Source organism: Zootoca vivipara, chromosome 2, assembly GCF_965207765.1.
Source record: "Zootoca vivipara chromosome 2, rZooViv2.hap1.1, whole genome shotgun sequence".
Classification (NCBI taxonomy): domain Eukaryota; kingdom Metazoa; phylum Chordata; class Lepidosauria; order Squamata; family Lacertidae; genus Zootoca; species Zootoca vivipara.
In genome coordinates this window covers 38714388-38730748 of record NC_142584.1, presented here as the reverse complement: position 1 = coordinate 38730748, position 16361 = coordinate 38714388, and the positions used below count along the sequence as shown (strand labels likewise).

The following is a 16361-nucleotide window of genomic DNA, read 5'->3' as shown; positions in this document are numbered from 1 at the left end:
AGTCAAATGCTTCCCTAATGGAACAATCACTTAAGCGTGATGTTGAATTTCTCCCAAAGTTTACAAAGTTATATAGTTATGCATTTGGGAAATACATAATGTTGTGGTCAACAGGAAATGACAAGTGAGGTGGAGCATCTGGAGATGGGATCCTGGCCATAAAATAACTATAAGCGGCTGAAGAGACCCTTGACTTGCTAGATGATCAGCATTCAGATTTATAAGGGCATGCATTTCCAATACTAAGCTCAGATAATGCATTGCTTGAAACAAGTGTCCAGTTTTGGTCATTCATATCTGAGAACAGGATACAATTTTTGGACACTACTATAAAAATACAGGATGGACGTATAGACACCACCTTATACAGAAAACCAACTGACCGACAAACATATCTACATGCTTCTAGCTACCATCCCAAACATACCAAACAATCCATCGTATACAGCCAGGCCTTACGTTACAACCGCATCTGTTCCAACTCTACAGACAGAGAATCTCACCTAAGAGATCTACAGCAAACCTTTTTAGAACTAAAATATCCACCTGATGAAGTTAAACAACAGATCAACAGAGCCAGACAGATACCTAGAGAGAACCTGCTGCAAGACAGACCCAAAAAAGAAAATAACAGAACACCACTAGTCATCACATACAGCTCCCAAGCTAAAACAGTACAACGCATCATCAGAGATCTACAGCCTCTCCTGGACAATGACCGCTCCCTTTCTCAAGCTCTGGGAGGAAGACCTTTCATTGCCTACAGACAGCCACCCAATCTTAAACAACTCCTCACCCACAATAATACAACCACCAGACTTAACATGGACACTGGTACCAGAGCCTGCAATAAACCCAGATGCCAACTTTGCTGCCACATACACCCAGACAACACCATTACTGGCCCCAACAACATCCAACATACCATCTCAGGACTATTTAATTGCTCATCCTCTAACATTGTGTATGCCATCAAATGCCAACAGTGCCCTTCAGCTCTCTATATTGGACAAACAGGCCAAACCCTACGCCAAAGGATAAATGGACATAAATCTGACATCAGGAACCAGAAGACAGAAAAACCAGTAGGAGAACACTTCAATCTCCCAGGACATTCTATACAAGATCTCAAAGTAGCTGTCTTACTACAAAAGAATTTCAGAAATAGACTGGAAAGAGAAGTTGCTGAATTGCAACTTATCACCAAGCTCAAAACCATGGAGGGACCTGGTTTGAACAGAGATATCGGGTTCTTATCTCATTATACATGATAAGCGATCTTCAGCCATCTCAACCCTTGCTTTTTCATGCAAAACCATTTGCAGTCGTTTGCGGTCATCAACAGCTATCAGCCAGTCAATCACCCATTTCCACCACCCTTCTGAGTGATCCCCCCTCCCCATCCCCACCCCTCCCCACCCCTTCCCTACATAAGTGCCTGGAAACTTCCATTTCACTGTATCTGAAGAAGTGTGCATGCACACGAAAGCTCATACCAAAATAAAAACTTAGTTGGTCTTTAAGGTGCTACTGAAGGAATTTTTTTATTTCATATCTGAGAAGAATATGTTGAAACTGGAACAAATGCAAAAAATAGCAAGTAGGATAAGTAGGGACCCAAAATGTTTTGTGTTCAGAGGGTTACAGAGCTGAGCCAGCTCAGCATAGGAAAAATGAATGGAGATAGGTATGATCTGTTGGCAGCACTTAAAAATAACATTTCCAGGACATTTCAAAACTCATTAAAATGGGAGCCTTGAGCAGGAGTCCGCAGATAATGGTTGCCAGGTGGTAACCATAAACATATTTCTGGGGACTAGCAGGAAAGCTTCTAAGAAGTTCCACCATTGGCGTAAATATTCTTATTGTCTCTAGTCTCTATCTGGGTTTAATGCTGAGGACTGTTACTTTTCCTTAGTCCTGTGACATCATAACTGTGTGCATAATGGAGTGCAAAATACCTGGCTTTGCCTGGGGAACGTGTCTGGTCCTGATTTGCATAGATGCTTTCAATATGTTTGATGCATTTTATTTACATTCCTCACTTGTGCCTTTAAGATGAAGAATTATATCTGGAGCAGCCATGAAAACTACTGAAGGCAGCATTACAGGCTCATGGATTTGTTTGTGAGTTTGTGCTGTGAAGCTACCATAGCGAGCAAGTGAGTGAGCAAACCCTTGATTTTGCCTGTGTTTATTCCTGTGAGGCTGCTGCTTGGAAGATTTCCAGTCTCCTCTCACTTCATTGGGATTATCAAGGTCTAACAAAAATATGCAGCAAATTCAGAAAGGCTGCCTGCTTCCTCCCCCTCCCCTTAAGAAGAGCCACTTCAGGATGGGCAATTTGGGATTCAGAAGATGGGGGGGGGGTTATTCAGCACCTCCTGCCTACTACCACTTTGACACCCCTTCTCAAAGTGGATTTTCTCTTTAAAAAATAGAACTGTTATTTTAAACATTAATCTGTTGATTGTATGAATGTTTAATTGCTTAATCAATTACTTTATTAACATGACTTAAAGCTGTATATGAATAAAACATTATCTCTGAAGAAGAAGAAGAAAAACACTTTTTCAGACACATGCCACAGCAGACATCTAAGAAGAGGCAGGGGTGGAGGACCAGAATTACTACTTGTGAAGTTCAGTTTGGATTAATTACAAACGAAGCAATGGAAAAGACATTAGATTCCCCCCCCCCTTTTGAGAATATAGAATTTCTCATAAAATCCTTTGTGAGTAAAGCACCATTTTTTAAGGCACTAAATGAGATCTAAGCAGGAGCAGCAGATGTACTTATATGACCAAATACTGATCAATAAATACTGAAAGAGGAAACCCTTTCCAAGAGAATGTTGAAGCAGCCTCCCCCCCCTTTTTTATTTTACACATGTAAGCAATGTGATGAGGCAGCCCACAATCCCCACGATTAAAGCCTAGTGACAATAGAGAGCCCATGTAGGAAGCATAGCTGCCAAGTTATCCCTTATTTTAAGGGATTTTCTATTATGCTGAATAGGCTTCCTCGCGAGAAAAGGGAAAACTTGGCAGCTATGTAGTAGGAAGAATCCTTCCTGGGAAAGGGCACTCAATAATAGACTGAATTTTCCTTTTGAGTTGTGTGATTTATTTTGACATAATACACAAGGCAAAGAAAGAGGAATTCATTAGGGTGAAACAGATTGCTACATAACTGCTAAGATGAAAATAAAGGCACTGGCAGAGAAAGTGGAGGAAAGGGATGCCTTAAAGACACAGGTATGCAACAAAGTGGTGGCACATGGCTATAAAAGAAATCCAATCAGTAGCCTCAGTTGCTTTTTCTCAAGCCTACTGGGTTTGACAACTGTTTACCAGTTAGTGCAAGTTGTTGTTGTTGTTTAGTCGTTTAGTCGTGTCCGACTCTTCGTGACCCCATGGACCATAGCACGCCAGGCACTCCTGTCTTCCACTGCCTCCCGCAGTTTGGTCAAACTCATGTTCGTAGCTTCGAGAACACTGTCCAACCATCTTGTCCTCTGTCGTCCCCTTCTCCTAGTGCCCTCAATCTTTCCCAACATCAGGGTCTTTTCCAAGGATTCTTCTCTTCTCATGAGGTGGCCAAAGTACTGGAGCCTCAGCTTCACGATCTGTCCTTCCAGGGAGCACTCAGGGTTTGACAACTGTTTACCAGTTAGTGCAAGTTACCTCCATATAAACCATAGCTTTATAGACTACGACAAAGATGGTTTACTCCCATCTCCCAAGGTGGTTTATGGAGGTGCAAATACTGATTTATCAGCATGAACTATTTAAATAAGATGGGCATGTAAACTAAGTTCAATCTGAATCTATTTCCTATGCCATTAAGATCAGCCTGCCTCTGACGCTATTCTTTTTTCAGTATAAGGATATATGGGATAAAAGGATGAAAAGGACGAGTGGGGGAAATGATAGTTTATGGGCTCTTGTTTGGGAAGTTCTGTCTAGCCAACTCAATACAATTCCTCACTGTCTCTTTCTCTTCCAGCATATAGACATTTGTGCATTATCTATATGAGACATCATTTTACCGGTGGCCTAAAAATCAACATGTTTACAGAAACTTGTTTGAAAGGTTCTGTATACCCCACTTGATACAGTTTCTTACTCCTGTCTCTGACTCTTTCTCTTTCTGAATATACAGTAGATATTTGCACATCATTCTACTAGTGACTTAAAGTTAGCAAGAAAATAATCTCTAAATCTCAAACCAGAGATGCATATATAACCAGAATACATCACTCTTTGCCATCACCTCCAGTCTCACCAGTTTAAGGTGACAAGAATACCATGAACATCAGTATGCATGCTCCAGTTCATCTATATGACAGTAACTCAGGTTATTGTCTTCCATGAGTATCTCTTCTCCACCACCTGAATTATATTATATTCCACCAGACTTAGTAATGGGAGAATAATTCAAAGGGGTGCTGTGTGATGCATGCAAAAGCATTTCTCTCTCTCTCTTTTTAAACTGAGGAGCCACAATCCAATGCAGTGTGTTGACTTCAAAAAGCTTAAATCCAAACATTTCTTTGTTGCATTCTGACCAGTGTCTTTATTATATTTGGTGATCCTTTCATTATACGAAAGGATAAAGAAAGGCCTCAACCATCTTTTCCTACTCAAGTCGTAACTTTGAAACACTTCGTCATATTGTATACCTTTGGCTAATTAAATAATCTATGGCCTTTTATACTGCGGGGGTGGGGTGGTTTTTTGTTTACTATGTTAAATATTTTTGTGTTTTTATATTGCAAACCACTCTGTAATCCCTGGATGAAGGGTGGTATAGAAATTTAAATAATTAACTAACTAACTAATAATACCCATTTAGCTTATCTCTTGGTCTCAATGGAAGCTCATGGCACTTCTGCTTGGAAGTAAGTCCCACTGTGTCCAATCCTTTTCATTCCTCCTATCTATGCCTTCTCCATTTGTATGTACAACATTTGTTTCAACAGAGTGCTGAAGACATACAATTTATTTATACAGAACATTATGGGAGACCTTGTACATTACTGCTTTCCCCCTTTCTAATAACACAGTTCTCCATTCTGGTTACTGCATCACTGGGATTCTGAAATCTCACAAAGATTCCAAGATTGCTCTGTTGAGTAGGCAATAGGTTGTTAAGCACCAAATGTTGAACTGGAGCAGAACAGACATATGACACCTGCGGCCTTTTAGCTATAGAGTACACCCTCCAGGTCTGGAATTGGGGGCATAGCCCCAGTCTGATCCCAATGCTGACACAGAATTTCATGTACCATTTTGTCTTCCTCTCTCCAAATGCTGCTATGTGAGATCACCACAGTTTGATTGAGGTATCTAAACTAATTTTATTGTGCAAACATGGCCATTTAATCATTGGCTGGTAGGGTTGGTTGTTTTGCTTCTTGAGCACTGCTGCAATGGGGTTAGTTTATCTGCTATGTTTATTAATGTTATTAGCTGCTTTGAGGACACTAGCTGAATGTGGCAATGTACTTGACCAATCTTTATTTAAAGGTTTAATGTACTGGCATGCTTGAAGAAATTATGCCTCAGAGAGATTTGTGCCAATAAACCTGGAAAGAATACTACCTGCCTACCTGGATGTTTATACTCTAGACAGTATCCTACTGTTTTGTGGAATTTGCCATCTGAAAAATAATAGTTGCAACTGTGGATTTATCTTTGATATTTGTGTAAAGGCAGGTGCAAATGCTGCATTTAGCTTCTCTGCTATATTTCAGGATTAATGGGTGCTCCCCATACACCTTGATAATCCAACTTCTCCCTTGCCTCCACCTTCAGAGCTCCTTGGCCTACTGGGATCACTCAATGGAAATTCAGATCCTGCCTGTGCACAGGTAAAGTATTTTAGGTTACAATCTTCACTCTAATTGCCAGTGCCTGCTTTCCCCTATCTCTTGCCACTCATTGCAATTTTACCTTTGGCCTCAATGCCAAAGCTGAATGTGCTAGCAGAGATTCATTGCTGGCATCTTCAGTAACTTGCTAAAGAGGACCAACTTCAAAATAAAAATAAAAAAGTGGTAAGACCCAGAAATTCCAAGTGCAGAGTTGGTATTACATAGTGCAATGGTGGGAAACAGAGAAAATTCTAACACTACCTGCTAACTGTACAATGACAGTTCTGCCTTGTGATAGGATATCTGAAAAAGACCACTCAGTGAAACAAAATCTGTGTAATATGTACAGTGACATGTTTGTTACTCTTTTACTTATCCTGTAAAATACAGTCATAGCAACAGTGATAGCTTATGATGCTAGGTTTAGTTCAGTTTTGCATTTCCCTTTATCAAGTTTGTTGTTCTTGAGCATATGGAATATATAATGCTGGCACATAGTTGGTGGTTTCTTCTCTTCTGCTTCAGATCTTTCTATGCCTTATACTATGCTTATGAGCACATGTCTTGCTTCAAGCATCTTTATGGGTCCTTGGCCTGTCTCTGAAACAGACCTCCCTTCCTGTTGTCCTTTTGCTGCCCCATACTAAGCAAGTTATCCAGAGACAGTGCAGACAAATAAGCTACCATAAATAAGAATTCCACTAGAGCAGGAATTCTTCGGTAATGCTCACTAACTGTGAATCACCCTTCCCTAGTCTAGCTGTTCTGTCTGCAGCATATATAATTGGCTGCAGAATCTGGATAATCTTCCATTAATTAACAAATCAGAAAACAGGGTACACACACTTCATGCAATCACAATGAATAGATATTATATTGGGTGACAATAAACTAATTTATTGGGATGCAGATGACTGCAATTTGCTCTCCCCATGCCAATGTGATCTTGCTAACAAGTGTTAATGATAACTGGGAGTGTACTTGCCAAAATCTCAATTTTTGCATTGCTTATTCATGGAGAACTTTGGCTGCTGCTATGAGACTATGTGCCCCTTCCAGCTTTCCTTAACTATATCTAACTGGCAGCACATGAAGTGCTTAATGAACCATTTTGAGAACACAGGGACGTTTGATGGAGTGACACAGTGAATGAGGGTCCTAACTGCACTCCTTGAAAGTGTGATAGCCTATCATGTATTCCTGTGAGCAGAACCTTGATGGTAAGGGTGGACACAAAGAGGGACATAGCCACACATGCATTTATACAGATTCATATCTACACAGTGGTTTTTAGTTGGTTTATTTTATTTCAGGTATGCAACGGAGGAGCAATCAACACTGAGACTGCAATCTAAAGGGGGGAAGTTTGTATTACTAGAAGATGACATGAAGAAGACATCAGGACCCTGGACAGCACTTAGGGAGACAATGGGAGAACAAGAAAGACAAAGGAGAGTGATTTTGTGGACTTTGCAGGCTGACCCTAAAGAAAACTCTCTCACCCACATTCTAGTTTTTCTGTCTGTTTTTACAATTTTGTGTAGGTTTTTAGTGGGATAAGTTATCAGGTTAACCACTACACTTTGAAACGAATAGGATATGTGTATCAGAGACAAGCATGTAGGTAAACATCCTTTTTTGGCTTAAAAAGCAATGTGTAATGCAACTCTTCACTTGCATGCCATCACATGTGCTCCTTATGCTGTGCTGGAACAAATGCCATTACCATATGTGGGGTATGTGTATTGTCATGTTATTACAGTAATCTCATTTTTCCGACTATTGTCATCTCCCATCTACCTGTCTTCATGTCCCTGTCTTCTCTTTGCTTACTTTCATTTGACTTAATCGCCATCCACTTTTTTCTATCAAAACACACACAAAACAGTTTACAGAAAGAGTTTCAATTAGGTACAGTAAAAATATACACATGCAATACAAAACACACAGAAAATACTCTATATTTTTCAAGTCTCCTGCTCCAACTCCCTCCTATTCTTTGTGTTTCTCTCTCATAATATTGCGCTGCTCATTTTTCATAGATGGCAGGCATCCTCAGTGAGGTAACTGACTTCTGGAAGTTACAGGATTGCTCTGGTAGAAAGGGGCTGCCTCATTTATAGCTGTGGTCTAAACCACAGAGCCTAGGGCTTGCTGATCAGAAGGTCGGCGGTTCAAATCCCCACGATGGGGTGAGCTCCCGTTGTTCGGTCCCTGCTCCTGCCCACCTAGCAGTTCGAAAGCAAGTCAAAGTGCAAGTAGATAAATAGGTACCACTCCGGCATGAACGTAAACGGCGTTTCCGTGCACTGCTCTGGTTCGCCAGAAGCGGCATAGTCATGCTGGCCACATGACCCAGAAGCTGTCTGCGGACAAACGCTGGCTCCCTCGGCCTATAGAACGAGATGAGCGCTGCAACCCCAGAGTCATCCACGACTGGACCTAACTGTCAGGGTTCCTTTACCTTTAGCTAATGCTAGCTGTTGAATAGTTAAGGACTTGTATAATGTTTGTATCCATTCATGTGAGATTCCTGTGCTCCTAACACCATTTACACTAACCTACAACCTAGGGAGAGAGCAAGAAACTTGTGGGTTGTTTGTGTTTAGATGCAGAGCCTGATATAATATTCCCGCAATATAAAATAGAATTTGAAATACATATCCCTCATTTCACAAAGTATATTTCTTAAGAAACCACAATATTTGAAAGTGTTGTGAGCACAATAATATATGATCCAAGTCCTCCCATTGTGTATATTTCTACAAATTTTAATAGGGGTGGGGGTGAAAAATCTTTTTCAGCCTGAGGGCCACATTCCTTTCTGGACAACCTTCTGAGGGCCACATGCCAGTGGTGGGCAAGGCCAGAGGAATATGTAGGTGGAGCAATGAATGCAAATTTTACCTTTGTACTGTAGGCTAGCATCCACATGCACCTCCACAGCCTGCTTTGTCCTCTATCCAGGTAAGCAAGAGTCATTATCAGAGTTTCAAGGACATATTCCAGCCAGACCAAACAAAAAACAAACAAAAAAACTCAAGGAGGGTGTGGAGCAAGGCCAGTTGAGATGTGTGGCCTGGGGAGAGAGGGTGTGGATGAGTATGGACTTTGCTTCTTAGGAACATTTGTTTCGAGTGCCGGGTTAAAGAAAGGCAGGGTTCCCGCCTCCGGCCCAATTTAAAACGTGAGGAGGCCCCGCCTCCCGGATGACCCTATTGGTCGGCCGGGGTATGACGGAGGCGGGAACCCCGTCTCGCGAGAGGGCTGAGCTACCAGCCCCCTCGCGATGGTTGAGTCGGGCCACGCCCACAACACCACCTCCGTGAAATGCGGAAGTGGTTTTCTGAGTGCTTGCCCACACCTCATTTGCCCCACTTTCCTCCAGGAAAACCTACAGTTTACAGCTGAATTAGACCATATTATTATTATTATTATTATTATTATTATTATTATTATTATTACCCTGCCCATCTGGCTGGGTTTCCCTAGCCACTCTGGGCAGCTTCCGACAAAATATTAAAAATACAATAAAACATCAAACATTAAAAACTTTTCTGCAGATTGTTGTTTACTCTGATTCAGTGGCAAAGTGTTTTCCAAGGAAACCGGTGGGGGAAATGCAAAACTGCTTGCACCAATACCTAGAAAGCAGGGGACAAGCAGAAATGTGGGTGAGCACTTAAGAGTCTTAACTGACAGTATTCCAATGGGGATAAACTCCTTCATTTGGTTTCATGAATCACCAGGAAAACACATTGGCTATATATTGTGCACTTTATCTGATTCTTCAAAAACAGAGAAACTCAATGGCCAAAACAAATTGCATTGTGCAGAGTTACGGAATGAGGCTAACACAATTTAAATGAAAAGGAGCAAGGAAATGCAAAACCTGAACAATTCCTGCTGTCAATAATAAGCCATGCTAGTTTGGGGTTTTTGTTTTGTTTTGTTACTTAATAGCAGAAATCCTGCAAAGATTGTCCAAGGGTAGCTTGGCAAAAAGAACACCTGCATCCATGGTTTTGTTAAGAAGAAGAAAGGAATGGGAAGAAGCAATCTTCTGGGGGGGGGGAGAGTTTACAGTTATTTTAGACCATTTTTGTGCTTATGCGTGTACATAGCTGTTACCCAGACCTGCATGTTTTGTGACCCACCAAGCCAAACATTCCCATCATTCACCTAAAACACTCCAACAGGGCTCAATAAATGACCTGGTCCCTGCCACCCTATTATCCAGGTACTGCAAAATCCAGGAGATTGTCAAATACCCAAAGCAGACCACAGTATATCACTGGTGGGCTGTGTCCAACTTTAGTACATCACAAACGTGCAGGCCTGGTATACATACTCAGTTTGTCATTCCAGAAACTCAACCCAACTTTGGTTTGCTTAAAATATGGTAAGTGAGAACAAAGCTACTATCAGAACCATGGCTTCAGATCCTGGCTTGCTCTCCGATCAAACCCCAAAGTGGTTGAGCTCTCTCTCTCTTATTTTACAAAAATGCCAAAAAAAAAAACCCCAACAATTTTTCAATTGACTTGCGTAAGATCCAGGACAGAGCACCGCCCCCAGACGTCAATTCCACCTTTGAAATCATGGTTGCATCACAGGGAACTATGATTTGCTTAAAAGCAAAAGAAGCAGCTTTCTCTCCCCTCCTGTAGCATGTGAGAGGGGAGGTGGGTCTATGAGCCTGAGGGCAGGCTTGTTCACATAGTGGGAAACATTGCAGTTATGTCAGAACTGTGCCTGATAATTAGAAAGAAGGTGGCTCTGCTTGTAGACTGAGAAAAATGGATTATACATCTGCACAGACAACTGCCATGTGAATTAACCGCTTAGAGTGTGCCTATTTTTCCTTGATACATAAATGGTGAGTATCTGGCAAAAGCAGGCTAAACTCCCTGAAGTGGATGTTATTTTGTACTGCGCATTCTCATTGGAATGAAAGCAGTGCAAGCAAACTTAACAAAGCAACGGAACAATGTGTGAAGCATTTGTGAGGAAGATCCTGGCACAGGGAGCTCCTGCATCATGAGTATGCCTACGGTCAGAGAGCTCTCGTTGATTATGCTGAAACAAGAGCACATTCCCATCCCATAGTTTGGAGAATATGATCACCCACTATTTTATAAACTGAAAATGTGAGGCTCAGATGACTCATCCAGCCGAGTGTCATATACCAGAAAAATAAATCACCAAAGCCTAGGAATCTGTGGAATGTCAAAAACCTCAATTCACCTATTTGGTATTCAATGGTATTATATAGCATATCATGTACCTATGCTTCCATCCCCAAACAATCTCCCACTGAATTGATACTTAGTCCTTGCAGCACAACCACACCACAAAGAACAGCCTGGAAGCGGGGAGGGAGAGCACATGTATCCTAGTGCATAGAAAAACCAACACAAGATCACAAACAGTTCCAATTAACACAGTACTAAACACAATACACTGATGCGAAGTAAAGCCACCAGTAATAAAGCCATAACATGAAGATGCAATTTTTCAGGGGGAGTTATATCAGGGAATTGCAATGATAGTAGCTTATTTCATGAAGCTACAATTAAGCTGGGTTAGACAGAACCATCTCTGTTTACAAGTAAACTTACTGAGATATTACAGCTGGTACAACAGTTTTGGTCCATATATATATATGCCAAGAGACGTGCCTGCAATTACAGCATCTAAAGCGGTGATGGGTCAGATTAGTGGGAACATGTATACATACAGTTATGGCTCTTGCATGCAAATAGCAGTATTCATTAATGGGTTAAGAAGACATGCATTCCTTAAACCCACCAGTGCAACTTCACTTGCAAAAGGTTTTTTTTAAGAATTTTTTTTACACACATTTAAGTATTGCTGAGTACATAAGAAATGCCATGGCTGGATCAGGCAAAGGACACAGCTAGTCCACTTGTAAACATTCAAAATAATTAACCTCCCATAAATCAAAAAAGACCAAACCAACTGGACACAGGATGAAAAGCTGCCACACACTAAGGCACAACTATGCAAAGAGCTTTGCCAAGTCTCAAACAGATCAAATATATGAACCTGGCTTTCAAAATAGTGAAGGCACAGCTATTGGCTACAATCTGAAAGACACTTATTTGGAAGATAAGTCCCATTCATTTCAGTAGAGCCTGCTTCAGAGTAAACACATTTAAGATTGGGGAGTGTATTAAAATAAATAAACCCAGCTCCTTTTATTTAAGCATCCATGCACAATATTTTTTCAAGCCGCCTTCACTGGCCAGGAAAACCTGAAAGTTGCTTTTCTAAAATAAGGTTTGAAAATAATAATAAGGTTTGAAAATAAAGAATAGTTGTAATTGATTACATTACTGCAGAAGATTCAGCATTCTTTGGGGGGAAATCAATTCTAGTAAGGCTCCTAATTAAACAGTGAGAGTTGGCAAAACTGGATAAAGCTAGATAGCAAAAGCTCATTCACCACTTTCCTGCCTTGCACATGGCCGCTATCACTTATCAATTTTATGCTCCATTTTCTCCCCTCTGCCTTCCTGCCCTGTCAAACCAGGCCTGCATATCTAAGCAAAAATCCCCCATAACTTCCTCTGGAGTAGTGGAAATGACAATAATATGTAGCCAGTCAGAAATAAATGGAAAAGCCTGGGACATAGGAAGAGATGCTTCTGGGAATCTCTCTATAGATCCCAGTGGCTATTACCTTCAACTCAGTGCTTTGTGCTTTCCATTCCTGTCTGACCTGTCTCCCACCCAATGAAATCCTTGAAAGGGCATGCTCACAGAAAGTTTACATAAGTCCCTTTTCTGAAGGTTAGTTCCTGGTTCATATGTGGTGTTCGCTTTCCTCTCAATTTTGTGCTGCGCTTCTGCATACCATCCTGCCCAAAGGGAGAGCATAATCCTATGGGCTCTGCCTCCACCTCAGTAAACTTTATTTGAATACACAAAACACAGACAATACACACATATATTGGTTCTTCTGTGACAGTTCCACAGAACTCATACTGCTTTTGGATGACACTTGTAGAGAAAGATTTTCTTCCATTGAGTTAAACAGCAAGAGATGTCAGGAAAATAAAGGTGTTTTTTCTTTTTCTTTTTAACAACTTGTGAATGGTGAGCATCCATGGGAACAACAACAGCAACAAGGATGGATATATATGAAACAGCATGTTTCCACATACAGTACATTGTTTCTGTAGAAATAATATATCCATATACATCTATAATATAAACGTACAACAATCTCACAGTGAATCAGCAGGAAACAATGTTGGGTTATCAATGTGGCTTGTGCCTGCCCAGCAGTACAGACCACCATCAATGTGCTAATGTGCCACAGAGTGAGGTGGACCCTGGAAGAGACTTGGTGGTCAGTGAGCCTAGAAGCTGTGTCTTAGAACCAGGGAGTGGCCCAGCACAGACTAGGCTGCCCCTCTCTCCCCTCAAGTCTTTCGAGGAGGCTAACTCACTCTTCAACAATCCGAAGGCAACAGAATGTGCACAAGAAAGTTAAAAATAATAATTCACACTATTTTGAATGGAAAACCCACCCGAATGGGCAACAGAGTGATTAAAAGACAAGTCATCAAGGTCCGGGTAACAACAAGTTCCTGAACGTCAGCTGTGAGCATCAGCTAGATGCTACGTATGGCATGTATAATTTGCTATTTGACATCACCACATCAGCACACTCAGGATTGTACTGAATATACATATAATGTTACACAGAACATACATATTGCAGAATATGGATACTGACATGTTTTCTTATTTGTATAGCATATTATATATGTGTGTATATTATATATATCTATCTATCTTTATATCTCTCACAGATTAGGTAGACACACAAAAATATATGACCCTTAAGGAAATCACTTTATAAAATACTTACAATATTGGGGAAAATATATCTGAATACAGTGCACTCCTGTTATACTGAATATGCTGATGCACATTCAATAGATGTAGTGAATAATATGAGCAGCAACCTTATAGCACAATCTACAAGGAGCACCTCATGCAGAAATCCCACTGAAAGTGTAGGGGACAAGAAGTAGAGGAGAACAAAGGCCATGTAGTCCAGTGATCTGCTTTGGGATTGATCCATGAATCCCGACTGGACCATGAATCCATGGGCACTCTAAAGACCAGTTTGTGCAGTCCAGGTTCCACCATGTACAAGCAAAGAGCAAGTGAACCACAGAAGGCACTGCCAAAGCAAACATCTCTAACGGACAGGTGCATGAGAGCCCAGTGGTGTGTTCAAGAGGACAGCAAAGCAGAGCAAGGCAAAACAAAACAAAGCTCCCAAGGCTGCTAGACAAGGGAAGCCCCTAGTCCAACATCAAAACACTCCCCATTGATCTGTATAAAAGGAATAAGGACACCCCCATCCCCATCCCTCCAACTTTAGCTAGATGGCCTTGGAAGAATTGCAAGATAACCTTCGGCAAGTATAAGAATGCATATGCTTGTGTAGTATAGCTGTGGGAGCTGTAAAACCTTTTCCCTATTATGAAATTTCAGTGGGGTTTGTGCATGAGGCATTTCTGTTAGATTTGCTCATAATTATTTGCATCTGTACCAAACCATTAGCTTAATCTGCTCTAAACATTTTTTCCCATGTGGTACACATGTACAGTATAAGTGGAGTATACTCTGCTTTTATGGGAGCAGGTGCCACTTTTCTATCCCATGGCTATGGTGGCATTACACTCCCTTCTGTTTTCTTGGGAAATGGTGGCAAGGAAGGCATTTTGCATCCATTTACACAGGAAAACACAGAGCAATTTATCCTGTCGGACCGCAAACAGCAGTCTGCAAACAGCTCGTGTCTGTCTGCCAGTCTATACCTCTCCCAGACCCAAAATGCCACATGTCTCTCTACAGGTTTTAAGAGCCCACTAATGGCAGTTTTTTGAACTTGTAACTCCATGTTCCAGCATAAACCAATGATCTTCCACACTCTTACTGTTATCTGGAATCATACACAAACCAACTTCCAAGAGAGAGACTGACTCAACCTCATCTTTTCTATTTAGCAAAAAATGGTTTCCACTGTACCCTTGCTGTGTCCTCTTCCTAACGTGACAAACCCAGAGGAGATGAAATTATGGAAATCTGGACCTCCGCTTCGATAAATATCCTTTCCATAGTGACCTGTCAAGGAAAGATGAGAAACAGCATGTCACATTACAATCCATTTTTTTATTTGTTAATTTTTATTCCACTTAATGCACAGATAGCTTCTAAACAACATTGTTAAAACACATTATAACAAAGAATGCAGAGTTAAAATACACAATAAAACTATCCCATTAAAACATAAACAACCATTATTAAAAATATACAGTAAAATTATCCCATTAAACCCACATCAATTAAAACAGGGCAACTGGGTCAAGAGATTGAGGGAATGCCTGTATGTAAACAGGTATGTCTTCAAAAGCCAGTTAAACTGGACCTCTTGCATTTCACCAGTGAGTGCACCACAACAATGGTGCTACTAGTGAAAAAGCCACAAGCTCACAATCATCAGACTGTGGTATGGCTAACCTGGTTTCAGCCTTAATCTGGTCCAGAGTTGTTTAGGGCTTTATGTGTAAGTAATAAGACCTTAAAACTGGCTTTATGCCACAGCAGATCCCTTAGCACTGGCAAAGCACTATGTAGGTTGTAGAATCCTGCACCAGCTGCAGCCTCTAGAGACTAACCACAAAAGAAGTGCCAAATAGATAACAGAATTGCAGAGTTGGAAGGGACCCTGAGGATCATCTAGTCCAACCCCCTGCAATGCAGGAATATGCAGCTGCCCCATACAGGGATTGAACCTGCAACCTTGGCGTCATCAGCAACACGCTCTAACCAACTGAGCAATCCATGCTGCACTAATAGTATGCATTGCAGAGTCCAAATATGAGCTTGCAAGTGCATGAGTCACAATGGCCAAGCTATCTTTGTCCAGGTAATGCACCAGTCAAAGCTGGTAAAAAGTGCTCTTTGCCACGGAGCCCACCCTGTTCCAAGAGCACTCCTAAACTATGTACCTGTTCCTTCAGAGGGACAAGTTCCCAATTCTCAGAGCTGGGAAGCACTCACTCTCACAACGTCTCACTGTCTTAGCAGGATTCAGCTTCAGTCCTGTACTGCTTTGAGGCACTGGTTCTACTTGCACACAGCCTCTCCTGGCTCAGATGTGTTCTAGAAACATAGCAGTGGTGCTCTCCCTGGGTTGGGTGTGTAGGACAAAATGGTGTTGAGGCTGGGGGAGCTGCAAGTTAAGGCTAGGGGAGCTCCAACTCCCATCCGGCAGCATGGCCAATGGTTCTAAGTTCAAAACATATTCTAGTTGGGTGAAGGCTGTTTTCGATTGATGCTGCATTGTGGGCAACCCTCATGTTGAATCCTGACACCAGAAGAGTCACATCTTTTGTGGTTTATTGACTGAGCTGAAATGCTCTCTTTAAGAAAC

At 41.3% G+C, this 16361-nt stretch overlaps 1 protein-coding gene across 3 annotated transcripts in view; it reads right to left on the bottom strand.

Annotated features, from left to right (window-relative positions):
- SHISA6 (shisa family member 6) overlaps positions 1-16361 on the bottom strand; it is a 256361-nt gene that overhangs the window by 186842 nt on the left and 53158 nt on the right. For all 3 annotated transcript variants that reach the window (XM_088661671.1, XM_088661673.1, XM_088661672.1), the window contains exon 4: positions 14954-15049. In XM_088661671.1, the coding sequence (XP_088517797.1) occupies positions 14954-15049 (96 nt within the window). The remainder of the gene's footprint in view (positions 1-14953; positions 15050-16361) is intronic.